We start from the raw sequence: 27304 nt of genomic DNA on the forward strand, positions 1-27304 counted from the left end.
AAAGAATTCGGTTGGTACCGGTTTGATTCGTTACGGTATCGGTATAGTACCGACATTTGATTTAAAGTCATGATATATCTAAAAAATTGTATTTTTACCTTGAAAATAAGAAAAAAAAATCTATTTCAACAAAGTTAACAAAGGGACGATGAGAAAAAATATTGCAATAATAACTATACCGGTACCAATGTCCCAATGTCGGTATCGGGTCGGCCTATCATGGACTCACGGTACTATAAGAAAAAAATTGATTTTCAACAACGTTAATAAGGAACGATGAGAAAAGATATTGAATAAAGTCGCATATTCAACTTTATATCAAAAGGTAATGAACGTGAGTTGTCGAAGGAAAATCATATTATATACAAACTAAATGGGTTAAAAATGTATAAATTTTTAAGTATATACCGATACCAGTATCGACTTGTTTGGTCGGTATTCATTTTGTTCGTTACGATACCGCTATGACATCGGCACTTGATCTAGCCTACTACACACAAAAAATACTTTATTTCGAATAGAACTCTGTATTCAATAAAATTTATATAAGAACTTCAATAAATTAAATTAAACACAACTACGTATTTAAGTTTTTTAAGTCAACGAACACAAGTGGTTATCGGAGAAAAAAATTAGTAACCAGAGTTAAATGATTAAAAACGTATATTATATCGTATAAAAAAATAAGTACAATTATTACAATGTAATAGAATAATGTATTAAATTGAAAGGCTTTTTACCAATGGCATAAAATGAATTAATAATATTTCTCTTTTTATTTTTTGGTTTGGAGCTAAAAGAGAGCACTATTCATCAGCTCTTCAAATTCATATGTATAACTATGTTGATTTGCTCGTGCGATGCGGTGGGAATTCGGTCAATTTGGTTTAGCTTGTTACCATACGTATCTTTATAGTACTGACGCTCGGTTTAAAGTCATGATATGTCCAAAAGAGTGTGGTTTACATTGAAAATCATAAAGAAACGAATACCGATATGGGTTCCAATAATAACTATAGCGGTACCAATGCCTGTATTGGTTGGCTGGCAAGACTTTTTTTTTAAAAAAGAAAGTCACACATTCTACTTTATAAAAAATATATTGAATGCTAGATATCGGATGAAAATCGAATAAAATAAAACTAAATGGGTTAAAAGCATATATTTTTGTAAGTATATATCAATACCGGCTATGAGATACGGGTATCGACGTGGCTTGGTTGGTGCCTTTCGTTCGCCATGGTACCGCTATGACACCGAACTTGATATAGCCCAGATACCAAAAAGACTATATTTCAAACACAACCGCGTTTTTAATAAAATTTATAGAAGAACGTTGATATAACCTATCAATTAGCTTTTCTTCTTTTTTAGAATTATGCCAAGACAATTTGTTTGAACACTCAACTTTAATTTATTTAACATTCTTTTAAACAAAAGAATGCAAGTAAAAGAAGAAAAATCAAATTATTAAAACTTTAAACGGGCCAAAAATGTATAATATATATAGTACAAGGGTATATTATATATAGTTATTATTTTTTATAATATACTAAGAAAACAAAATAATAATAATAATAATAATAATAATAATAATAATAATAATAATAATAATAATAATAATAATAATAAATTAATAACATATGTTCACGTACTGTTTACGAGCACTTTCAGTTAACATAGATATAGATGGATATAAATATAATTGAAGAAAAATCAAATTATTAAAAATTTAAAAGGGCTAAAAACGTATAATATATATAGTATAGTGTTACAATATTTAGTTGTTAATTATTATGATATACTATTAAATTTAATAATATATATTAATAAAATATGTTTAGTGTTCATAATCACTTCCAATTAATATAGATAAAATATATATAGTTATTGATTATACTAATAAAATGTAATAATAATAAATTAGTAAAATATGTTCACTATTCATGATCACTTCATATTAATATAGACTAGTGTGATTCTCCCTGCGCGATGCGGCAGGTATTCGATCTGTATCATTCGCTAGGCGGTGGAAACTCGGTTGGTATTGGTTGGGTTCCTTTAGTATCGATTCAATTCATTGGGTTTTCAGTCAGTAGCTATTTAGTGTTTTACGGTACCGACAAACGGTATAGCAACCGAAAGAGATATATATCAACACGTGTTTTATATCCATAAAAAACTATTAAAAATGAATATCGGTACATGTATCAATGTTATATTTTTACACCGTTTGTATCTCCACAGCGCATGGAGTTTCTTCGTCACCACCACTGTTTACTTAAATCACCATTGTCGAATCACCATCACTTTACCCCTATAAATTTAACGATTTAAGTTATATTAGATATATATTTGGTTCCAAAATCTAATTATTTTTGTAGAGTTTAAATATAATAATTTAAGTATATATAATAAAAATCATAGAAATCAATTAAGTAATAAAATAATAAAATAACTAAAAGTATTAATAATATTATAAAAATATTTTGTTCATGATAACTTTGCTTTAATATGTATAATAATAAGATAATAATAATATAGATAATAGAGATAGGTATTTAAAAGAATCACTGAAAAGTAGTATAAGGCTATAATATCGGGTGTTCAATTGGAATTCCTTCATCAGGATTTCATAACTATCCGCTAAAATCTAGGTTAATATATACGAAAATATTTGATCAACCAACTATATAAATTCATCTATTAATAAGTAGTTTACAATTTATGCAATCTGTCTCTAGATATCAACCTACGTTTAATAACTTCTGCCGCTAGATATCAACCTCGAGAGATTTACTGACGAAAGATTATGGCCATATCAGCGTCTTCATACAAGATTATACTTCCAGATTCCCAACAGATTATAATGGTGAACGCGCAACCAGGTGAACGTGTAGATAACCTATTGATTGTCAATCTCTCTCCGACTCAAGTAGCAATGATTCAATACTACGAAGACATCCAATCCGTGTTGTTTGATGATGGTGGGCCTGCTTATACAACTCATTTGATGGAACTCGTAACGAATAATGAATCAGTAACCAGTGTTATATCCTTGGATGGATCTCAAGTGGTGGATCCAGAAACGTGTGTAATGATTACTAGTTATATAATGGATTATCATGAGTCTCTTCATGCCAATGACTTGTCCGAAGAAACGGTTGAGCAGGAACATTCGATCAAGATTGGTAGAAACGGTGATGAGGAGAAAGAAGAAGAGGACGTTTGTGCGATTTGTCTGCAAGAATTCGAGATGGGTGAGAGGTGTACCACACTCGAATGCAAACATGGGTATCATCAAGAATGCATTGAGAAATGGTTGGAGCAGAAGAACGATTGTCCGATTTGTAGGGCTAAAGTAGGGGCGGACCTGTAGTGTAAACGGGTGTAGCCCGGGCTACGGCTCAAGTTTTTACCAGTAGTGTAAAAAAAAAATTTTTTTTCCGATTTTTATACATAGGACACCCCTGAACAAGTACGAGGACACCCCTAAAAAATTTTGGGATACCCCTGAGTTGAAGGTCTAGTTCCGCCACTGGCGCTAAAGTATTCCCTGTTTTGAGTAACACTTGTTTGTACTATAGGGTGGGTTCTTGATTCAAAAACTACAATACTAGTTTTGGTGCAAATTTGCAGGGCTACAGTGTCTTATTAAAAGATTTATTGGTTAAAATTTTGTGTTTATTAACTGCTTAGAATTCAATACTATTTTTTGTTTTCGTATTTTGGTTAATCTCAACTAATTAACTGAAATTGGATTTTTATTATTAATTAATGAAAGAAAGTTTATTGATATGGTAGTATGAAGTTTAGGGAAACGCGAGTGTAGTTTTAAATTAAAGGCAGCAAAATTGCCTAATCAACATCATAGAAGTGTTTTTCTACCATGTAATGGATGTTCATGCATGCATGTTAATATTCTAGTAACTTTGGGTCAAAGATTAACCGTAAAAGAAATTTGTAAACAAACTAGTTTTATGCGCAGCGCCGCGTTACGACGCACTCAACCAAATCATTCTTGGCTAAACCGGATCAATCATTCTTAGTGTGTACGCTTTACATCACAACTCATAACACGATGATGCTAAACTTAATCATTCTTGGTGTGTACGTTTGACATCACAACTCATAACACGATCATGCTAAACCAAATCATTCTTGGTGTAATCACATGATATGTCGCCAATAATACTCTACGACTATCTTAATTACTATGAACACTTCAGTTCTTGAATGTATGTTCCTGGTCATGTTATTCCTTTCTTCTTGGCAGTTCCTGGAGTTCCACATCTATACTTTATGACCTAGAATTTTCATAAACCAACTATATTAATATAACAAAAAATATGTTCGACATCACGTGTTTTTTGTCTAAAGCATACAGTTATAAAATCGGATGATAAAGACCTTTGTAAAGGCAAAACTTTAATGAAAGGGAATATAGCATACCACAGAAAGTTTTCAAATTATCTTGGTCAATCACTGCCTCGCCAGAACCCGCAAACTCACCATCATACCGCCCGATGACCATCCCTCCTCTTCTGTCGATTTTAGTAAAGTAATCGGCTCGGTAACAATATGATTATCAACAATCACCCCCTCATAAGTGTAAATCATACCTTAATGTCTTTTCAGGACATGTAACTCTAGTAAAAGCTCTTTTCTATCTTATGCAATATCCATATACTTTTTCGTTACATTGAAAGAACAACACTCTTCTAAAGTTCATGATCAACTACCAAAGACTTTTCTTACTATAAACACATTATACAATAATGCTTTACTCGAGTATCATCAACTACTTAGGTTTGCATATACATATAACCTTCTAATATAATATATTTTTGATTGAAGCACAGTTACTTTTCAAGACTCTTTGTAGATTTCACATGAAATCGTTTAAAAGAATTATAGAAAAAAAATTATGGATACTTTATTCTTTTACTTTATGTGGAAATCAAGGTGCCATTATAACAATACACCTAAGAAGAAAATAAGGATCAGAAGCATGGAATCTTCAAATCAATAAAAGCAAGAAGAAAATAAGGAAGTTAAAGTTACCTAAAAACTTGGCAAGAAGTATCCATTGAATGACACAGCGAAAACAACCTTCCCTGTTGTCAAGGAAAAAAACACTAATTAAATTTCACATATCTTAGATCTGTAAGTTGCTTCATCGAAACATAAGTCAAAATCAAAACACAAACTTGACAAACCAACTTATCAATCCATTCTTGGTGTTAGGGCAGTGGTAAGTGGATTCGGTGTTTTTGTGTATTCTCATTTGTCTAAGAACTTGTTTAAAGGACAATTTAGTTCTCATGAGAGTATGAGACATCCTAATTCCCTAACAAAAACGTGCACGTCTAAACACTCGATATGCCAAAATTTTTTAAAAAGTTAAAAACTTGCAAACTTGACAAACTGAGAAAAAAAGGATGCTTACAGCATAAAGTACTGTCGAAAACTCAGATTCAGTCAAACTCCAATCAGTTGACTCCTTGTTGATGACAAATGCTGTTGAGACCAAAAAATAACTCATAACTAGGGGTGAGCAAGTTTAGGTCCGGACCGAAAATAACCGAGAACCGAACCGAAAATATACCCAACCCGACCCGAACCCAAGTACCTAGGTATTTAGATCGGTTCTAATTTTTCATATAAAATAGGGTCGGGTCGGTTCTCGGTTCTTTTCATGGTGAAACCCGACTTGCACCTATGGACCAGAACCGACCCTATATTTAGGGTAGTGAATCGGTTCTGTATTTTGTCAGGTCGGGTAATGGTCTGATCGGGTCGGGGTTTTCATTTTGCTCACCCCTAGCACAATCTCTGTATGTTGTTCATGAAAAATGCAATGCTGGAAGCATCATTTTTATTTCCACATCACGCACAACCAATTCAGAACATAGAGACCAAGCAACAGTGATGCACACCGCCCTAAACTATTGAACACAACCAATCGATTGCTTTAGTACCGATTTCACTTACCACTGCCCTAATAGACAATCGAACACCACCGATTGATATGAACACCGCCCTCTAGATGCACCACAACCTATTGTGCTTGCCAACCTATTGTGCTTGCCGGATGCGTTCCCCTTTTTCATAAACAATAATATTTGAAGTCCCAAAAAAGCCTAACTTGTTAGATATGAATACATGGAACGCCCACTTTGACTATAAAAGAATACATGCATACCTGGTTCAGGAAAGCAGGTTCTCACCGGAGCTAAGCTGACTCGTCGGAACCCTAAAACTTTCACATCTCTCACCGGCAGAGATCCCGACACCCGTGGTGTCGTCTGTTCATGTTGATCCCGACACCCGTGGTACCGTAATTTTGCCCGACCTTCACCGGAACCCTAGCATCTTCTCTACGCCGCTAATCACCACCGGAACCGCACCCTGATTCCGTCACCACCGGAACCGCACCGTGAATCCGGCACCACCACACACTGATAATTTCTCTAGTCACCACCACACCACCAGTGATAGGCAACGCCGCCGTTCCAACACACACCGTTCTCTCTCCCCTTTCTGATCTCTCTCATCGTTCTCTCTCCATGTAATCGGCGGTGTGTGTGGAGGTGCAGTAGGTTTAGGGTTTGCTTGAATCACTTATCAGACGTGGAGGAGAGGTGTACCTGTATTTACTGATATGCCATCTATTTACTGTTCATTCAGTATATTTTTTATCAGTATATAATGGTGTTTGAAATAAAGTTTAATGGTGAATTTAGTTGATAACTATCAAACTAGTTGTTTTGTAAAGAAAACTGAAATGATTGATTGAAAATGGTGAATCCCAAATATGAGATATTCTAAAATAAGTATCTAAATTATGCGTGCTTCGCGACCCACTAAACGGTAAAAACATCCGGTATGTTAAAAGTGTGTAACACACTTAAGAATTGGAAATCAGTTTGGTTCATGATCAGTTTAAAAAGATAACTAGACGAAGTGGTTGAAATGGTAATATTAAATCTGCAGCACTCCATTGCTAGAAAACTAACTAGGCAGTTGCAACCAAACTTTGCGACCGGCAAGAAAAAGTCGCAAAACTAGCGACCAAACTCAAATTTGTCTCAAAATTTGCGACCGTCAAATTTTCGGTTGCAAATTTTGCAATCTCCTTTTTCCAGTAGCAAATAGGTCACAGATTTTATTATGTAAAACTAAAGTGCAATTGACGGTCGCAAATTAGGTTGAAAAATTTGTGACCGTGTTTTTTCGGTTGCGAAAATGAATAACAAAAAACAAAACTTCGAAATATAATTTGGTTGCAAAATCGGTCGTAAATTTTAAGACCGACTTTTCAATCGCAATAATATATGAATACTAACAAAAGATAACTATAAATATATAATACGATCGGAAATCAGTCACAAAATTTGCAACCAACTTTTTTCAGTTGCAAGCTTTTTCACAATTTTTTTTATCACAAATCAGTCGCAACAGTTGCGACAGTAATTCCGGTTGTAAATAGTGGTCGCAAATTTGCACCGGTTGCAAATTCAGTCGCAAAATCCGGTTAGCGACTAGGTCAATTTCGGTCGCATTTCCGGTCGTAAACCGGTCGCAAAAAGTTTTGCAACGGATTTGCAACTGAAAACGCAGTCGCAATTGATCTTTTTTCTCGTAATGCTCACAATGAACAAAAGAACAAAATAGGACTTAAGCAGTTTTCGAATTTTATTAATGAGTGACTTTGGAAACTCACATACAATTACTAAGAGCATCCGTGGTCTAAAATTCAAACCTCTTAGTCAGCATGTCAAATCATTCCAAACTATCATCATTATAAATCATCATTTCGTTATCCAACTTAGAGCATCCACAATAGGATATATGTTGATGTTTTTAAGGAGAGAGAAAGGTGAGGTGGATTAGAGAGGGTGTGAGGTGGAGGAGAGAATGTGTGGTGGTGTATGTAGGAAAAAAAACATGTATTTGAGAAGAGAGAAAGGTGTTGTGAGAGGTAAAGATGAAAGAGGAGAGAGAAGAGAGGAGAGAGAGTGTTGTTTTTGGATGATAATATGGGGCAAGAGAGAGAGAATGTGTGTGATTGGTGGGGCAATGCCACCTTGACACAATAAAAACATCAAAAAAACACTCCTTATTGTGGATGCTCTTATCACCTATCTTTCCTTTTATTTAACTATTTATAATTTATGTATTCCATTTTAGAAATCGTATAAATATTTATTGTATTTCCTTTATATTAATAATATATATTTTTCTTTTATAAATTATATAAAAATTAATTTACCTTTAACTTCTTAATTATTTTTTAGTTTTAGATGATTACTTTTCCAATGACAATTTTTTTTCAAATGTTCCAACGACTACTTTTTTTAAACAGTTACTATTCAAATGACTATTCTTTTTCAAGCGGTTACTGTTCTAATGACTATTCTTTCAAACCTCATGTTCTTGTCTCGTCGGCGTTCTAATTAGGTTTGTGTAATAGTTCATATAGGTTGGTGTAAAATTAAAATGTCAAATTAGATTCAAAAAATCCAATCTGCGTGTTTTTTATTATAATAATCCCAACATAGTTTATTCTCGCCAGTGGTTCAACCTTTTTCATTTTGTTTGTATAATAGTCTGCCATTAAAAAAAACTTAACGGGGTTATGCCGACGTTATGACAACCAGTGATTTACACCTCTTAATTTCGCGATTAACAAATGTTTAAGGCGATAATAAATAGTGTTTAAGGCACGAATTAACTTAATTAGGCTCTTGGCATGCCTAGGAAGGCCTATCTAACTTTACAGTGCGCGTACGGTGATTTTCCGGAAATCTACTGAATATTAAGCGGTAACGAATGGACACCGGACAAAATACTGACAATGCCAACAAATACGAAATGTATGCATATAATTTAAACATATGGATTTCGTTTTGCGAACTTATCACGCTTTCGAATGTCACAAAACGCAAACGTGAACGAAAAACACAGAAATCATAATTTACCGACAATCAACAACGAAATGGAAGCACCGGACTCAACTTACGTCTCAATATTAATATATTATGATATATTTAACTTCGTTTTCAAATTTTAGTATCCGCAGTTGGAAACAGATCGAAAAACAGACAAGAAACGACGAACGAAACATTTTATGCGTTATAACGCAACCGACAAAATATGGTTCAAATTATCGATTTCTGATGAAATTTTGAGTATTCTCGACTTAACATTATATTTTACGACATTCTATGATGAGCGGGTTTAAAAATGGGCTTCGGAAAACGTATCGGGCCGCGTGAACGGGCTTGTGGGCCTGGGCCTAAGCCCACTTAAAACCCTAGTATATTAGCCATTTTATAAAGTTCAAAACCTAACCCCTTTATTTCTCTTCAGCCGCACACTTCAAGTCCACTGCCCTCCCTCTCTAAAACTCCGATCACCGGATTTCTTACTCCGGCGACGCTCCAGCGTCGGTTCTCTGGTCGGCTGACACACACACCTCCATCCTCCTTCCCTTGTACACCCTCCACCCCACTCGCAGTTCAGAAAGCAGAGAAAGAAAGGGATCCGCCGTGTGCGGCGGCGATAAAAGGAGAGCGGGGGTGAGAGAGAGACACAAGAGAGAGGAGATCGGAGGGGAAGGGAGAGAGAGTCGGCGGAGCCGACTGCTGTCACTCTGACGGCCGGAAACGGCGACGACACCGACAATGATGATGATGATGATGGTGATGATGATGATGATGATGATCATGATGATACATCGATGATGAGGATGATACGATGATACTGCCGACTAATGGCTAACGTCATTATTACTCCGGTGAGATCTCTTATATTTTATTTTTTTATTTATTATTCTTTTCTTCCTATTCTCCGGGATAACTGATGAGGACGACAGTAGATGATGAAGATGACGACGAATGTCGATGGTGACGGTGGTGCCTAGACGTTGATGACGGCCGCCGGAAAAGCACACGACGCCGCCACGCGGTGGCGACAGTTATGGTGGTGTTTTAGTTCGGGTTTTGGTCACGGGTTCGGTTCGGTCAACACCCGGGTTCGGTCAAAGGTAGTCAACGATAGTCAACAGCAGTCAACGGAACCGGTTCCGGTCAACAGTAAAAGCCGGTCAACTCGGTTCACATTTTTGGTTCGGTGTTCGGGTCCACTGTGGTCAACGAAAGTCAACTCGGTCAAACAGGTCAAACTTAGGTCAACAGCGGTCAAACAGGTTAAAGATGGTCAACTCAGGACCCGTTAAAGTTTAAACGTAGCGAGTTATTATTACATTATTTTTAGAGCTTTTTATATTACGTGAACCGAGCTCGAACCATCGTACCATAGTTGATACGTTTAGTGACTTGTTACATTGTTTGGCGAATTTGACGAAAATTATATATATATTGTTTGCTGAATAATTGTTGAGTTTTGATAAAAGACGACAACTTGAGTTGGCGGGTTAGTAAAAAAAACAGAGAAAACTCTGTTTGTTTTTCGTTAAAAACCAGATATACGAAACGCGATATATTTTAAAATAATGACAACTATCGAAGTTCAAGTGTTCTTATACAATAAAAATATATGTATGTTTAGTTCAGCGATGTTTTATAACTTAGAAATCAAATTTATAACATTTCGACAAACCACGGGTTACTAGTTAACAAAACTCAAAAATTATTATAAAATAAATATAATAATTCCTATTTATTTCAAAACGCTTTGAAACTCAAAAACCCCTATAAAATGAATACAATTAGTTATACTTATTCCAACGTTGATAAACCCAATACTTTTACAAAATAAATATAATTGTTTATATTTATTTCAACCGTCGTTATTTCGCACACTTTTATAATATGAATATAATTGTTATATTTATTCTGATCGTCGTCGGAAATTCGTATACTTATATAAAGTAAATATAATTGTTTACATATATTACGAACGTCGACGATTCGGATATTTTATAAAATAAAAATAATTGTTATATTTATTTCCATCGTCTAGAATCCGAATATTCTTATAAAATGAATATAGTCGTTTATGTTCATTTCAAACGTCAATATTTTGAATATATATATAGATATATGTATATAGAAGACCGCTGAATTGAGAACCACCTCGAGTTGTAAGAACCGTGAGAACTACACCGTACGGGCCGAGGTGGACCAATTTTTTTTTCATAAACGTAGATGCGTGTATTATAAACACATTTGTAAAAAAAAATTCAAAAAAAAAAAAATGTCGTGTGTGTAGTTTTGAGCACCACAAGTTTTGTTTACGGGTACCCTAAATCTTACCGGAAAATTTACAATACCCGTAAACACAAACTTGTGGTGCTCAAAACTACACACACGACATTTTTTTTCAATTTCTTTTTACAAATGTGTTTATAATACACACATCTATGTTTATGAAAAAAAAATTTGGGTCGAACTCGCCCCAGATCAAGTAGTTCTCACGGTTCTTACAACTGGAGGTGGTTCTTATTTTAGCGCAATTCTATGTATATATATTTTATTTATTTACGTCTTATGAAAGCTACGAAGAGTCGTACTACTATTCATCTACGCCTTCTATTCGCGACGACTAACACGACTTCGTAAGCATATTGATATATATATATATATATATCTATACTATATTATAATACATGAGGGAAGGATTCCCAAAAGTTAAGAACTTCTTCCCCCATTATTTATAGATAAACCCCTAGAATGAGGGTAAAGTGGTCTTTTAAACCATAATTATTTTTTAGTCCCTCAATCTATTACATTTAAATCCTTGACATTTAACATAATTATGGGCAATTAGTTACACTCCCCCCCTCTTTAATTCTTTAATGTATTCCTGCGATATCTTACAACCGTAATGTTTTAAAAAAATCCGAAGGTACCATGACGATCGGCACATTTTTTTAAACGTTTCGATAGTTGTCTTTTTTAGTTTCGCCGTGCGTTCATAAAGTACAAATAGCCGATGCGTAAATGTACAATTGATTAAAGCCAACATTTGTTTTTTACCCAAGCCAGCTTTGACCATTACCTAGCTACCGTGCATTAACATTTGTTTTTTACCCAAGTTTTTTTATTTTGAACGACATTAATAAACTAAAATATTCCCTAATTTTACTTGTATAGAGTCAGTTTGTTGTGGCATGTTTAATATAGTAAGTATAGATAAAACTCACAACAAACTTCCTATTAAACATGCCACAACAAACTAAACAGGATATGTGCATCTTATTTTAAAAACTTAAAACTCACAACAAACTTCCTAAATAAATGGATGACCAATCTAAAACTAAACCCTAATGGACTACTATAAATACATAGCAAACACTCACAATTCTACATTTCTGTTGCTAAACAGATTTAAAATATGAAGCCAGTTCTAAATTCACTTGATGCGAAAAAACAAGCATGCGATATTGAAAAATCTAAGGTCGGTTCTATGATAAGTTTTGTTATATCGCAATGATGAATAATTGTTTTCTTTTATTTACTTTTATGTGAATACTAACTTATTTGATTTTTCAGATTCAACACACCAATTTAAACACCCCAGTTGTCGAACAAGCTTTTGTTAGTTTTTAAGTTATATTTTCGCTTATAATCTTTCATATTAACAAGTTCGTTATGCTATTATTTGGTGTTTTATTGTAGGATGATGGTGATAATAGTGTTGAAATTATTTCTTATGGTGCAATGTTCAGTCCATACAAGTCTAAGCTTCAACGTCAATTTAGTGAAGAGGTAATTTTAAAATTTATTTAATCTTTTTTAAATTTTTTTATTCAATATTTGGTCTTTTTTTAAATTTATTTAATCATTTTTTAACTTTTTATTAAATTTTTGTTTTTTAAGGATCAGAAGTATGAGAATCAAAAGAAAAGATCTAAGAGACTCTCTGAATGGAAATGGGTCGAGGTTATAAATTTAGATGACTCTGAGGACGATGAGAAAGAAGATGAATTAGATGATACTGCTGATTCGAGCACAAACAAGAAAAACGAATCAAAAAAGAAGAGATTTTAGATGAAATATATCAAGTGTTTTTATGTGTCTTTCATTTTCAGTTGTTTTTGTTTGATATAGACTATCCTATGAATAATCAAGTTTATTTTATATTTGAAGTTTATGTTTTGTGTTATTTTATTGCACTTATAATTTACATCACGATTGAACTAATATACTTTAGTACTTAATCATGTTCGTATTATATAATTTACATATTCGTACTTGATCATTTCCAAAGAGATAAATTCGATTACCAAGAATGGCCAAAACATGAAAACTACCTCTTGGTTTGGAGTAAATTCAAGATTGTATTTACAAAGCACACTAAACTTATTCAATTTAACAGTCATGTTCCACGAGGATTTCGTATATATCCATTAGTGCCTTCTATAAAAAAAAACTGTTGGACGACACGAGATATGAAAAAATAATTATATAATATTATAGATTTTTCGAATAATTTGTATTTCTTAAATAAAAAGATAAAGTTAATAAAGATATAAACTTTTACATCCTATTTTTTTTTATAAAAACTGTTTTATAAAAATATGATTTTTTAAATATTTATAAAAATGAAATTTAACATTAGTTAAAGGTGTTTAAAACGTACCTACAAGTCACCTACTATTTTTTACTTTTACTTTTTCAAAAACGAAAATTTTAAAATTAAAGTTTATTGGATGAGTATAATGTGGATATTTAAAAAAGTTATGGATTTTTAACAATAAAATTATAAACTTTATCATTTCACCAAAAAATAAACTTACTTTATAACGATAGCAACTTATTTTTTATTTTTTGTCATTTGTTTAGTATTTTTTATTAACAAACGAATCTTTACATGTTTAAAACAGTTTTTCTATACTTTATTTATTATTAATTTTTATTACAAAACAAAACTTTGATATTTAGTATATAGAAGATAAACTATGTTCCAAAATTTTAGGAATTATTTAATACTAATTTACGGATTAGTAGATAGATAGTAAACTATATCCCAAAATTTTAGGAATTATTTAATACTAATTTACAATATTTAGTAGATAAATAGTAAACTATGTCCCAAAATTTTAGGAATTATAAGTCAACTAATAAAAAAATAATTATTGCAGTTATTCTTGGATATTAATATAATAATTTGCATTTTTCAATTAAAAAGTAATAAAGTAATAAACTTTAAAGCTAAACTAAAAAACTGAACTTACTATGATATAAAGTTAATAAAAAATAATTATTTTATAAACATTTTTATAACAAGTAATATAAATAAAATAATCTAGAAATTTACAATCTTTACTAGATAAATTCTAAACTGGGTTCCAAATTTTTAGGAATTATAAGTTCAACTATATTGTTATAGATAATATTAGTCAGTTCTAAAATAATTATTTACCAACTTGACTAGATACATAGTAGTAGATTGTGTTGCATATTTTTAGGGATTATTAGTTAAAAGTAGACTCATATAGATAAAATTAGTTAGGAACTAAAAATTTGAACTTAGTATGATATAAAGTTAATAAAGATATAAACTCTTATCATCCTATTTTTTATAAAAACAGTTTATGAAATCTTATAAAAATATAAATTTTTTATATTTGTAAAAACCCGAAATTTAACGATTTAAGTTAAAGCTCTAAAACGTACTTACGAGTCAAATACTATTTTTTGTTTTTATAAAAACGAAAATTTTAAACTTAAAGTTTATTGGATGAGTAGTATGTGGATATTTATAAAAAGTTATGATCTTTAAAGAATAAAATTATACTTTATGATTTAACCAATAAAATAAACAAACTTTGCAATTATAACAACTTATCTTTTATTTTTTGTCTTTTGATTATTAATTTTTATACAAAAAAAAAAACAATATTTTTTGTCTTTTGGTTATTATTTTTTATAAAAGAACAAAACTTTTACATATGTGTAAACTTATGACATTTATCCACCACAATAATGTTATCATAAATATTATAAATATTATAGGAATAAGAAAACTAACAGAAACGAGTGTTGCAATGCAAAGTGTCGCCCCCGCCGCATCGCGCGGGCACCCTACTAGTATATATATATATATATATATATATATATATATATATATATATATATATATATATATATATATATATATATATATATATATATATATATATATATATATATATATATATATATACTAGTCGTTTACCCGCGCGATGCGGCGGGAGTGCGATTTACAATAGGATACTGGTTTACCGTTAGTTTATCAGTCGTTTTGTGATATATTACATTGTACGTCTCTTAGTTTTCTTAATTGTAGCATCGGTGTAAAACATCGGCTCACTTTTCATTTTTGGAATATACAGTGCAAGTTATTACACATGTAATTTTTTTGGTTTAGTTCTATGTTCTAGGGTTGCATCTAAGATCGGAAGCTACGTTTTAAACTGTAGTTATAATTATAATTTGACATTAATTCATCTAACCCAAAGTTGAATGATAAAAGGCTTGAGTTACAAAGAAAAAAGACGATGATAAATACAAGTCCCAAAAACCGTTGCATAGTATGTACATATAGAAAATAAAATGTCATAAAAACTTTACCACAATAAAAGAAAGGGAGAAATAACATTAGTTCAGTATCATATGCATATGTGCCCTGTCCAATTACATTTCACAGGACCTCCACTTGGAAGCATGACTCGAGCAACCGAAGCAATAGGAAGCGAATCCATTGTTTTGCAGTTAGATCACCAAAGGGCCTGATGTTTGTGATATGCTACCGGCCCATGTAGACTAATGAAAAACAAAAAAAAAAGTCTCATAAACATGCTTAAAATGTGTAAATGGCATATAAGTATATAACAAGCTGGGTTTATAAATCTAAAATTTAGATACCTGCAATCTTGGAGATTATGCTAAGTTGTCAAACTGGGATTTGTAGGTTGCATAAGCTATAGTTGATGTTGAAGCTGAAAATCGCCTATTGAGACAACATTTGAGCCCATGCTGTAGCTGATTGAAGCCCAGCTGCATCATTTGATGCTTGTCACGCTCAGCAGAACCCTGTTCCGTTATTCCTACAACATTATTTATCTAAAATTACATATTAATGACTACAGGCTCAATAACAATAGCGCATGTATTAATGTCAAATTTAAATAAAAAAACTATCAACTTCAGACTCATTTATAAATATCAAGTTCATTTACACGCTATTCCATCCGTTATAGTGGATAAGGTCATAGATTTCACATCTAAACATGTAATCCTACAATAGACATTAGTATATCCAACTCTATGTAGTCATTTTATAGTCAAATAAATATACAGTGTTAGCCACTCTTAGCTTGATAGAAAAACAAAAAAGTGACAGATTTACCTTTACAATCTTTGAACAAGCCCAAGGTAGCTTCTCTCGCAACAATGACCAATTCAACTCGTTTGGGCATTACATATACAAAACTCTCTTATATCACTTGATGGCATTAAAAGATCTTTCATTGACCTGGGCATTCTGGTAGTCCTGTGATAGACCAAAAACAAACTTATCTCATATACAATAATTGAAAGCATCTGATATTAGACGACATAGAAATTGATATATACTCATTGAGATACTAAATTGAACCAATAGAAATTGATATTAGACGTCGATGCGGCTGCGCTCACTGCGCCGTTGCGTTGGGCTCGCTGGGGTTGTGCTCGCTTATGCAGAAATTTTGTTACCTGGTTCTATTAAAATGTTCCATATTATAACCACTATAAAGTATAAACGAAACCAGTTTAAAACTAAAATGTACCTCTGAATCGCCTCCAGCAATAGTATCCCATGTCTGCATCTGTCATTTAAAAAAAATCTTATTAATTGTGTTTCGGTCTCAAAACAACAGAAGAATGTTATATATATATTTTTTTGAACTGCAACAAACTTTATATATAAATATAAAGCAACCAGCCACTGGTTGGAATACAAGGAGGAAAAGCAAATTACAACAGAGCCCCAACATTAAACGAAACCCAGTTATCCCACTCAAGGGAAGCTTTACTCGATCTATACTTAATCCAAACAAAGGCGTCTTCTTTTATCTCACATGGTCAGTTAATCAGTTATGAGGCGAATAGAAGCACCTGACGCCCGTTCATTGTCACCAGTTTACTCAGGCGAATAAAAGCACCCGAAATACCTTTGTGTGAAAAATGAAATACGTGTGGGTCTTATGACGGGTTAGGTCTGTTTGGATCAAAACAGGTTCTTTTACTTGAAAGAACTTGTCCCATAGCATTTTAAACGGTAATGGGCCAGGAGTCAAAAACATGAAAGCGACTTTCGCGTTCTTTGGAGCAGCAGGAGATGATTTCAAAATTTCCGTGATGACCACCCGAGCTGTGTTTTCTTCATCTGTTAATTCTCTGGAAGGAACTGCTGGAGTGTTTTCAAGATCGGAACAGCCACGGGACAGAAAGATATAGCAGGCAGCAGTATTCCTGGGCTGGTAGATATATAATCCAACTAAAAATATGCTGACTAAGCACACTAATATAATAACCCAGTTTGGCCCTTTAAAATTTCGTCGTTGTCGAACACCAGACATCATTATATATCTTTTAAGCTTCCACGCCATGCTCTAGCTGTCTTCATTTAGCAAAAAGGCATCACACGTACGAGAATACCAAAAAAATTATGATTTATTTAGAACTTGTGAGACGAAGGTATTAAATAGGAAAGGTTTATTTTCTTCCAATCATGAAATTCATCCCCATCAAGCCTGCATCTGAAAGACATGTGAAAAAAGGAATCAAGTTGGTGTATTCAGTGGTGCTCAAACATTTATAAGATGAATGCTTTTTACATGCTAGATAAATTTGATTAATTTTCAATAATTGATGTCAACAACTACTTAATATCTACCTTACAATCTATACCTTGGTTTGGAAGGCATACATACTTTCCTTCACAGGTACCTTCACAAGTAGATTGCCCTTTCCTTCACTGAAGCAGAGCTCCTCATCTCTTCACAGGATGATGCAAAAGGTGTTCTTCTAATGGAATCCACAATGGTTCATTTTTTTGTGTTTAAATTGGACCTGTTTGAATTAATAGGATTGTAAATGTTTGAATTTTAGCAACAAAAAAAAAAAAAAAACACACACACCTTGGAACTTTTGGATTATATAAGCACCTTAAAACTCACAAATGCATCAGCCATAGAACTTTTTTATCCTCTCCTACAAAATTATAAATAAATAAGTAAATGAAGGTTATATAGACTAAGGCCCAGATGCTGATCGTACCTGGTGACAACTCCCATTTTCTGCATTCCACATAGATCTGTAAATCATATACAAACCTTCCGGTCTAAGAACTTTCACCACTGCACGTCTTCAATTTGTTCTATAACACAAAAAATAGCAACCAAACGATATAAAGAAAGTGTACGACCAAAAAAAAAATACAGGCAGATTGCTTACCATTGTCGACAGAGATGACAACATGTAGTGAAAAGGTTTCACCGGAACCCTAGTCTCCTCGCCAAAATCCCCATCTGTCGTGCGTTGCTGCTCACTTGATTAACAACCTTCACCAAATCAGTGCTTGTGGGCCAAAAACATAAGAAACAATGTTGCGTGCATCAGAGCGCATTATGCGATGAGCGCATCATGCGAAATGCGCGCAATATACTCGCATCACGTAAACACAACGCATCAGTTGTAGTGATGCGCTCTCATCAGCGCATCGGACGCATCACGCATTATGCGCGCATTTTAAAACCAAGGCGGCCAATGAACCAAGATCCAATAACATCACCTCATTAGCTTATGGAGATGCAGTTTCATTTATGGTATCATCTCCGATTACCCAACTTTGCTTCAAACGATAATTATACCGGTCAAAGACATGGATTTAACCACTCTAAGAATGTGTAAACTTGTGATTTTAATACTGAAATATGTACACTGTACAGACTATAGTTATGTCGAAATCAACTGGAAGTAAAAGTTCATGTTATGTAAATGTACCATATAACAACTATTACTAAAACCTTGCCACCTTGCCTCTGTTCACATCTTTCGATCAACATTCCCTTCAGCTGCTGCTAGCTACTGCTGCAGATATCTCAATCACAGTTTTAGTCTGCACAAGTCTTTAAGGTCCATGACCTCCCTGCTTTCCTTATTCAATTGAGCCGCACCAAGTTCGACGGTTGAAGCGTGTTAAGCAAACTTCAACCTACAAACCGTAGAGCTGCACAATAAGAGTATCACAATTAGTATAATTCATTGAAAATTAAAAACTGAAAACAAATTATGTGTTTGAACTTTAAACAAAGAGATGGGGTCTCACTTGACTGTCAATGTAGCACCGTATATCCTTCCATAGTCCTGTTGTTTTAAACTTCTCCTGAAATGATGTCGAAATTCCCATTTAATACAAAATTCAATGATTTTTAAAACCTTTAAACGTCAAAAACAAAATCAATTACCCCTAAACCATGTGGGGAATCAGATCGAGATGGCTAGTAGTCGAATCAGCAATTGGATCAAACCAATCCTAAAAAAACAAAGTAACAGCAAAACTACTTTTAATTAGAGAGATTCAAAATTAAATCATATTAAGCGATGACTATTTGGTATGTGCATGCACTCACCATAACTCCCATCATCATTTCGGCGCCAATACCGCACATAACAAAGGTCACGTGGCCACACAAATCTATAACAGAAACACCCACAAAGATTCAGAGGTTAGCCCTTTTCAACCAGAGTAAAGTACATATATTCTTCATGCAAAATTTGAACAGATAATTAGGTATTTTACTTTGAATTTGAAAATTGTTGCTTTGTAGTGAAGCAAAACCACTCGTTTGGAACCGCATCTGTTGGTGTCGGAGGCTTATTCCTGAAAGCTAGAATGTTAGTTCTGTCCATGTTGAGGCTGTCCGCCAGCCGATTCCTGTATGCTTCCTTCGCCGGTGAGCTTGCAATCGGATTCTCCTTACAAACAAAACCATAATTCAGTAACCGATTAGATCAAACAAAAAGCCCTAATTATGAAACAGAAATTACGTTTTCTCTATAAATCTCACAGAACATTAAAATAATCACAAAACCAACACAGATCTAAAAGTATTATCACAGATCTAAAAGAATTATCACAGATTCACAGATCTAAAAGTATTATCACAGATCTAAAAGTATTAAAACAGATCTAAAAGTATTATCACAGATCTGACAAAGCCCTAATGCAAGAAATTAAAATTGGTCCATTCACAGATCTGACAAAGCCCTAATTATCAAACAAAAAGCCCTAATGTTGATCCATTCACAGAACATTAAAATAATCACAAAACCAACACAGATCTAAAAGTATTATCACAGATCTAAAAGTATTATCACAGATTCACAGATCTAAAAGTATTATCACAGATCTAAAAGTATTAAAACAGATCTAAAAGTATTATCACAGATCTGACAAAGATTAAAAAAAAACGTACAAAATAGGGTTAAAAACATGACCTGTTCCATGGATGAAAGGGGAGAAGACGGTGATGGCAAAGACAGGTTCCATGGATGAGCGGTGGAGGTGCGGTGGAGGTGCTTCAGTTATGCGGTGGAGGATCTAGGGTTTAGAGAGTGAAAGAATTGTGAAGCGGCGGATGAAATTGTGGTTTAGATCTGTGATAATAAGAATATATTGGATCCATCAAACAAAAACCGGGTCAAGTTGATCCGCTAAGATCCGCGTGGTATCATCAGGTGTTGAAAACAAGTTTTCAACACTTGTGCTTAAGAGGTTTGTACAATGGGCTTTAAAGAGTTGTAAAGTGGCAAAAGACCATTCTATCCTTCCTATATGCTTTATAAAGTAGTATAGATATATATATATATATATATATATATATATCCTAAATCACTCGGAAACTAAGTCGTGTTTCTGAGACTGATTAACTGGGATCAAATAACCATAGAATGGTTATTTCAAGACAAGATAATAACACATCCTTAGAGTCGTTTAGTTAACGATTCGGTACAGCTCGAACACGTAGTTTAGCTATGTTGTTTTATTAGAAACTTATAAGTATTCCTTGGTAGGAATGTCACAGGTTGCACGCTAGCAAATTCTTGTTCTTGGAGCGACATCACGGAATCACATTTATCTAGATTTGCACAAGGACATCAAGGTGAGTTCATATCCCCCACTTTTTACGGTTTTACATTTTTATAAATGTTTTCGGGGGTGGAAAGACATGAAAGTTTCACAAAAGTAAACAACATTTCAAGGAATGAAAACTCGTATTTCTAAACCATGTTGCTAAGGAATTTCAATGAACTTGAATGGTTTATAAAAGGTTTAAGCTAAACATACCGGTTTTACAAAACACACGCGTGTTTTTGAAACGTGCATGAGTTTCATGACTAGTGACGGAAGGGTCCTAGTTACTTAGGGAGTAGGTTGTCCTACATACAAATAAGATGACCGGTCGGTCCTGCTTACATACTCAAATGGGCTAGGCCCATTCTCACTTGTGTAAGGCACAACGACTCGAGTGGGCAAGGACCACCTATGCTCGTGCGAGGCACGAAGTCACAAGGACTGGATTGTCCACTACTCTACACTAAGGGCCTTAGCGTCGCTTATAACTATATAGTAAAGTCCTCGCTACACATTGGAACTATAACCACCTGCTAGTCGGCCGTCTTGAGTAAACAGTTTGGCGAGGCAGTTTCTAGCACGGGGTGGGTTATTGGCTCATGCGGGCATGTTGTCTTTGTCATATGCAGACATAGACGGTTATACAATATTTACAAACACAAGGTTTTCAAATGACATGCCAAAGAAAATGGTTTTATTACATTCTTTCAACATTACTTAAACAAGTTACTAAAAAGATTTATGTTAAATCTTTTTCAAATAAACGATGAACTCGCCAACTTTATGTTGATTTTTCGCATGTTCTTTCTCAGGTTGCATTCTTAAAACTATGGAACGGTTAAAATCTAAATTGATTAAATTTTTACAACTTTCAAACTGTTGTCGATCGGTCGATTGAGAGTTGGTCAGATGTGTGTCATTTATTTATGTTAACTATATTCCAAGCGTTTGTTCTCATTACGTGTTTAGCTTTCTTGTATGTGCAGATGCGACATTCTAACCAGCTAAAGGCAAAAAGAACATGTTAGATGGCAAGCTTCGGAATGAAGACACGACACGGATGCAATCAAAGGATCAAAATGATCAAGTTGGCGCTGATCTCTCATCGATACCGCAAGGATCTGAAGTTTTGAAGATCAACGTTTCACTGGCATCATTAAAGGGGGAGTTTTTTTTGATACACTCCCTGTTTGTGACACATGAAGTCTTTGAAGATCCTACAACATGAAGAGCGAACCTTCACCAGCAACGTTCAAGGGGGAGTTTGTTGATGCACCTCCTGTTTGTTTCAAGTGAAGACTCTGAAAGATCCAACGACAATGTGAAGATCGAACCATCACGAGCAGTGTCCAAGGGGAGTTTGTTGATGCATATTATGTGGACGCGACTCGGTTCGGTTCGACTCGGTTAGGTTCGGCTCAAGATCGACGTCACGACATTCCTTCGTCGTGCGCCCCAGAGATCAACACACATGTCATTTACATATCAATTGAACTTTGCATGATTTAAACTTTGTGTACTCATCCACGAAGAACCTCATGCATATGAAAGTGACGAAGAACCACTTCTTTGTTAGTATGGTTGTTCGCTGATAATGTCCACGAAGAACCATATATACTTCGTGGGTATTGGACGAAAGACTTGGTCTTTCGTGGGCTTCATGTTTCGTGGCTTGAGCTGAGTTATTGGGCTATATATAACAGTTCAGATCTGAGTTTTAGATAGAGAGCTTGGATAAGCTAGAGAGAGTGTACAGAGAGAAAGTTCCGGTGAGCTTTGTATTTGTCGAATCTTGTACCGAAACTTTGTCAAAATCAATACACGTAACCGTTAGTCGTTGATATCTTTGCGTATTGTTCATTCTCTCGCTCGGTTTTTGTCACACCCTGACTTTTGCGGAAGCGTGGTTATTTGGTGTGAGTTCTTAATACCATAGCAATCAATCTATATGATAAAAACAGTAGATGTTTATCCATCAATTAAGTTTAGAAATACCACAATACTTGTCTTGGAAACATCAATACCGAATTTAAATTACAAACCATGACATGTTCAACTGAGTTCATAAAGACTCCACAAAAGACTTAAATAAAAACCTGAGTTTAGAAACATGTATCCCGTCCAGGATTAGAATACGGCCTCTAAACTTATCAACCATGGATAACATCTTTTATTCACTACGCAGCTTGAAGACACATGCATACCCTGCCAGATCCATTAGTTTCCTGAAATACATGTAGTTTGAAAAAAAATCAACAAAAGTTGAGCGAGTTCGTGTGTATGTCTGTGTGTATAAACCTTTAAAGTATGTTTGTATGTATGAAAGTCCCTGGTATGTAGCAATTAAGGAAAAACAGATCACCAATGGGTTGCAAAGCCAATGGCATGTGTGAGAATGGTGTAGGAAGACTCAAACCTAGCAAATTTGTCTCCGGGATGAAGACATAGTCACCACATGGGCCACCCTGGTCCGCATGGGTGTGGGCTCGCTACACTCAAATAGATCTATCACTCATGTCCCTTGCTCCTACAATGAGGATTAATGGCCTTAAGTGTCGTACCCACCACTCACATGATCGCGCAGCAAACCCTCCTTAAGCTAATCATACCATGTATAAAATGTTTGTAATAATCGTAACATGTATTTCACCCCCGAAGTATAAAACTGAAAACAGTTAAAAGAAAAGGGGGACATGAACTCACAGTAGTGCGTCTTCCGTACCATCAACTCAAATCTCCGCAGCTAATCACGACTACCTACTGTGTACTAACGTCTATTAGACGAATGGGCCGTGCCTTGGCTTAGAGTTTAGTGCTTTTGAGTTGTGTTTCTTAAGTCTCCGAATATTATTCCAAGTTATAATTATTTGTTAAAATACTAATTATTTTAACTCTAAATTATATTTAGTTTTGGAATAATTGTTTAATCAATATTTTTTGTATTAATACTTCACAAGTATTTTAACTCCGTATTTCCTTCCCAAGGATGGGGGTATTTTTACATGTGTATTGTAGTTCCGAAAGAATATATTTTTAAGTCCCACTTAGAAAGTATATATAACTTATTTGTCAAAAATAATGTATTCCCAAGAAAGTATTTATTTTCCTCCAAAAATTACATATCTTCTAAGTATACTAGGAAAATATATTTTTAACTTCCAACAAATAATATATTTTCTTGTTATCGAAAATATGATATACTTGGTAATATGTACAAAAATCATATTTTCACCTCTTTCGTTTCCAAAATAATATTTACCAAAAATATATTGTTGTAAGCGTATTTTCTGGAATATTTCATAAGTTACGTTTTTGCGTTCGGTTTCACAATATCAAGTGTGTAACTTAAATATCTATTCCTTGAGATTTTTGGTGTTATTTTGGAGTTGCAATTTCATGGTATTTGTTAAGATATATTATTTTACCCTAAAGTAATATAACTATTCCACCAAGTAAACAAATTTTCACACAAGTGTCTTACTATAAAATATATATTCTAAATATATATTTACCCATTTTTATTTACGAAAACCAACCTCCGATACTTTGTATTTTTGTAACAAAACCTATGGCAAAGTTTATATTGAAAAACAATGTTAAGAAACATACTTGTAAACACTTGTTAGAAAATATTTCCTAAGTGTTGGAATTTTTAGAAAATTTCGCCATAGTTTCCTTTGTAAATGGAGGTGTCCATGCTATTTAGCATATTAATTTCTTTTCAAAAATCATCCAAACAATCAACCACAAATCACTAAACAATATTTCACTTACCAAGTGCAAAAACTATATATTTTATATAATAACATGAACTTGATTCTTCACAAAAATATGTAGTAACTTGGTGAAGTGTTAAGTAGCCTTAGTTACTCTCTAAAGTGTGTTTATTTCCTCAAAAATCCCATTCTTAAAGAATTTATGTGTTTACAACTTGTAAACACATTTTGCAAAAATGTTTATTTATAACATCTTCTTGTTTTAAAAGTATTTCTACACTTGTATTGTCACTAAAAATAGTGTAGGTTTAATAAAAATCATGATCCTTCAAAAATCATCTTTTTAACTTGGTTTTCTTGGAAAATCATTCACAAGTCTTAGGTTCACAAGTTTACTAGTTCACTTGGTTTATTACTTTACAAGAAAATCATTTTATTATCAAGTTCATGTCTTAACAAAAATATGATCATTTTATGTAAACACATAATTACCTCTTATCTTATTAGATCATGTTTTTAATCATAATCTAACAAGTTTCACATGATGATCCACATCATATTACCAAGAAATCAACAAGCAATCATCAACAATACAAAACAATATCATACAAACAATATTTCATCATATTTCATCTTTATGTTTCAAGATTCAAGTTCAAGTCTTTTAGTGTTCTTGTTATTTCATCATAATATATTTTTTAACCACCAAAAACATGAAGTAAACAAAGATCAAAGAAGTCTTACTACTAGCTTGAAGCTAGGGAAGAACAATGGTGAAATCAAGTGGATAAAAGCTTGTAAAGGAGGTCCTTCAAGATCCCAGCACACAAACCTTCCAATACGGCTCCTTGCACCTTGAATGAAGCTTGGAATGGATGAAGGATGATCGAAAATGGTGGTGTGTGGGTAAGGGTTTTCGGCCGTAGCTTTTATGTGGGGGAAGAGAGAGTGTGGAGTGGTGATGAAGGTGATGATACTTGTTACTTATAATCCACCATTCTAATACCCAATGGTTATAATGTCCCCACAAGTACAAACCATATCTAAATAAATCTAGGCAAGATTATATGGGGATTTGAGGTAATCTTGTGAAATCCTTGAAGTTGGGCCACTATGGGCCGATTACTTACATGGGGGAGGGGGTAATTTGTAACTTGATAGGGTAAGTGGGTAAATAAGTGGAGTTTAAGTGTAATATCTAGTGTTTAATGTGTAGGATGCTTTATGTAGTATGTTAAAGTGTACGGGAACCATAACTAGTTCAGAAAAAGTAAAACAATGCATTTAGCAATATTTTGGTGTTCCGGGTAATGTCTGGTTGTTCGGTTAGATACCGATTCGTTAAAGTGCTAAGTTATACCGTATAGTGTCCTTTATGTAACTTTTTGTGACACTTTTAATTCCTGACACTTAGGAAAGCATACAAGAACATTTTGCCATATTTTTGCATGTTACTAGCATGTTAAAATGCTGATTTTTGATGATTAATGCAGAATTCTGCACTTAGAGTGTGTTTTAGGCACTTTCTGGCACTTAAACTATCACCTAGTGACGCAGTTTTATGGTCCTTACTTCCCTATACTCCATACTAGTGAAGTACCTTGTCTCTGGCTCATACTAGGTCTCAAAACATTGTCTGTCTATGTACTGGCACTGTCAGTATATTTCTGAGTTATCTGCTAACTGTGCTTTGTGCATCATGTATGTCACTAAAGTTTGTATGTAATAAATAGTGTGATAGTATGAAATGTGATGCACATGTATGTATGATACAGAAATCATAAAGCAGTTTTTATCATCAGTTGTAATTAAGCACAATCATTAAGCATTAAACAATATTAATTAATTGTACGGATACCTGTAATTATGAGGGTTGTCACAGTGTGTGTCGCAACGAGGATTCCGCACTCGTTACGGCACCCGAAACAAGAAGTCATCTAAGTCCGACGATCCGTATCGGGACCTACAATATGTGTAGAGAGAGAGAGAGAGAGTAAACAAGAGCAGAGTTGTCCATAACTTTGATGTTTACCTCTATTTATAGTTTACCATTAGGGTTTCCTCTAACTTAGGATGGACTCTGATAAGTTAGGGATTTGCATGATCTTCCCAAAAGATTGGGGATTCGATTACGTGGTTTATATATGCAGAATATAAGATTCTAGAGTAAACATGTGTAATTATATATTTATAATAAAATAATAGGTAATGACCGGGTCGGGTTATCCGTTCCGGGTCATACCTCGTCAATATATAAGGTTGCCCGTATAGTTTTATTTTTTAATAACACTTCTAATATTTAAGCTTAATAATAATAATAATAATAATAATAATAATAATAATAATAATAATAATAATAATAATAATAATAATAACAACAACAATATAAACTAGTGTGATTCCCCCGCGCTTTGCGGCGGAAATTCAATCGGTATTCGTTCGGTTCGTTACGA

General features: G+C 33.7%; 1 protein-coding gene and 3 long non-coding RNA genes across 14 annotated transcripts; 1 reads left to right on the forward strand and 3 right to left on the reverse strand.

The window, feature by feature from the left end:
• The first annotated feature begins 2746 nt into the window (after positions 1-2746).
• On the forward strand, positions 2747-3379 carry LOC110869992 (RING finger protein 24). Its single transcript, XM_022119189.2, has one exon. The coding sequence runs from the start codon at positions 2813-2815 to the stop codon at positions 3377-3379; it is 567 nt and encodes a 188-aa protein (XP_021974881.1). The 5' UTR covers positions 2747-2812.
• A 597-nt stretch (positions 3380-3976) lies between these two features.
• Positions 3977-6684, reverse strand: LOC110872858. Of its 3 annotated transcripts, none has more exons than XR_002554731.2 (5): positions 6206-6684; positions 5995-6104; positions 5450-5520; positions 4453-5117; positions 3977-4307 (listed from the first exon to the last, which is right to left on the reverse strand). It is a non-coding gene; the product is annotated as an uncharacterized LOC110872858 (long non-coding RNA). The 3 variants fall into 3 exon arrangements; XR_004864455.1 differs by lacking the exon at positions 5450-5520 and having other exon boundaries at positions 4453-4985; positions 5065-5117; positions 6206-6683; XR_002554732.2 differs by lacking the exon at positions 5450-5520.
• Positions 6685-15498: 8814 nt separating this feature from the next.
• LOC110872857 lies at positions 15499-17690 on the reverse strand. 2 transcript variants are annotated; one of them, XR_002554729.2, is made up of 5 exons: positions 16784-17690; positions 16590-16715; positions 16363-16506; positions 15879-16060; positions 15499-15776 (listed from the first exon to the last, which is right to left on the reverse strand). It is a non-coding gene; the product is annotated as an uncharacterized LOC110872857 (long non-coding RNA). The 2 variants fall into 2 exon arrangements; XR_002554730.2 differs by having other exon boundaries at positions 16590-16709; positions 16784-16904.
• Positions 17691-17912: 222 nt separating this feature from the next.
• On the reverse strand, positions 17913-20596 carry LOC110872856. Of its 8 annotated transcripts, none has more exons than XR_004864457.1 (10): positions 19801-20596; positions 19631-19695; positions 19466-19533; positions 19327-19383; positions 19002-19227; positions 18790-18844; positions 18453-18539; positions 18276-18375; positions 18164-18209; positions 17913-18068 (listed from the first exon to the last, which is right to left on the reverse strand). It is a non-coding gene; the product is annotated as an uncharacterized LOC110872856 (long non-coding RNA). The 8 variants fall into 8 exon arrangements; XR_002554728.2 differs by having other exon boundaries at positions 18453-18546; XR_004864456.1 differs by having other exon boundaries at positions 18790-18849.
• Positions 20597-27304: the final 6708 nt, after the last annotated feature.

This window comes from Helianthus annuus, chromosome 8, assembly GCF_002127325.2.
Source record: "Helianthus annuus cultivar XRQ/B chromosome 8, HanXRQr2.0-SUNRISE, whole genome shotgun sequence".
Classification (NCBI taxonomy): domain Eukaryota; kingdom Viridiplantae; phylum Streptophyta; class Magnoliopsida; order Asterales; family Asteraceae; genus Helianthus; species Helianthus annuus.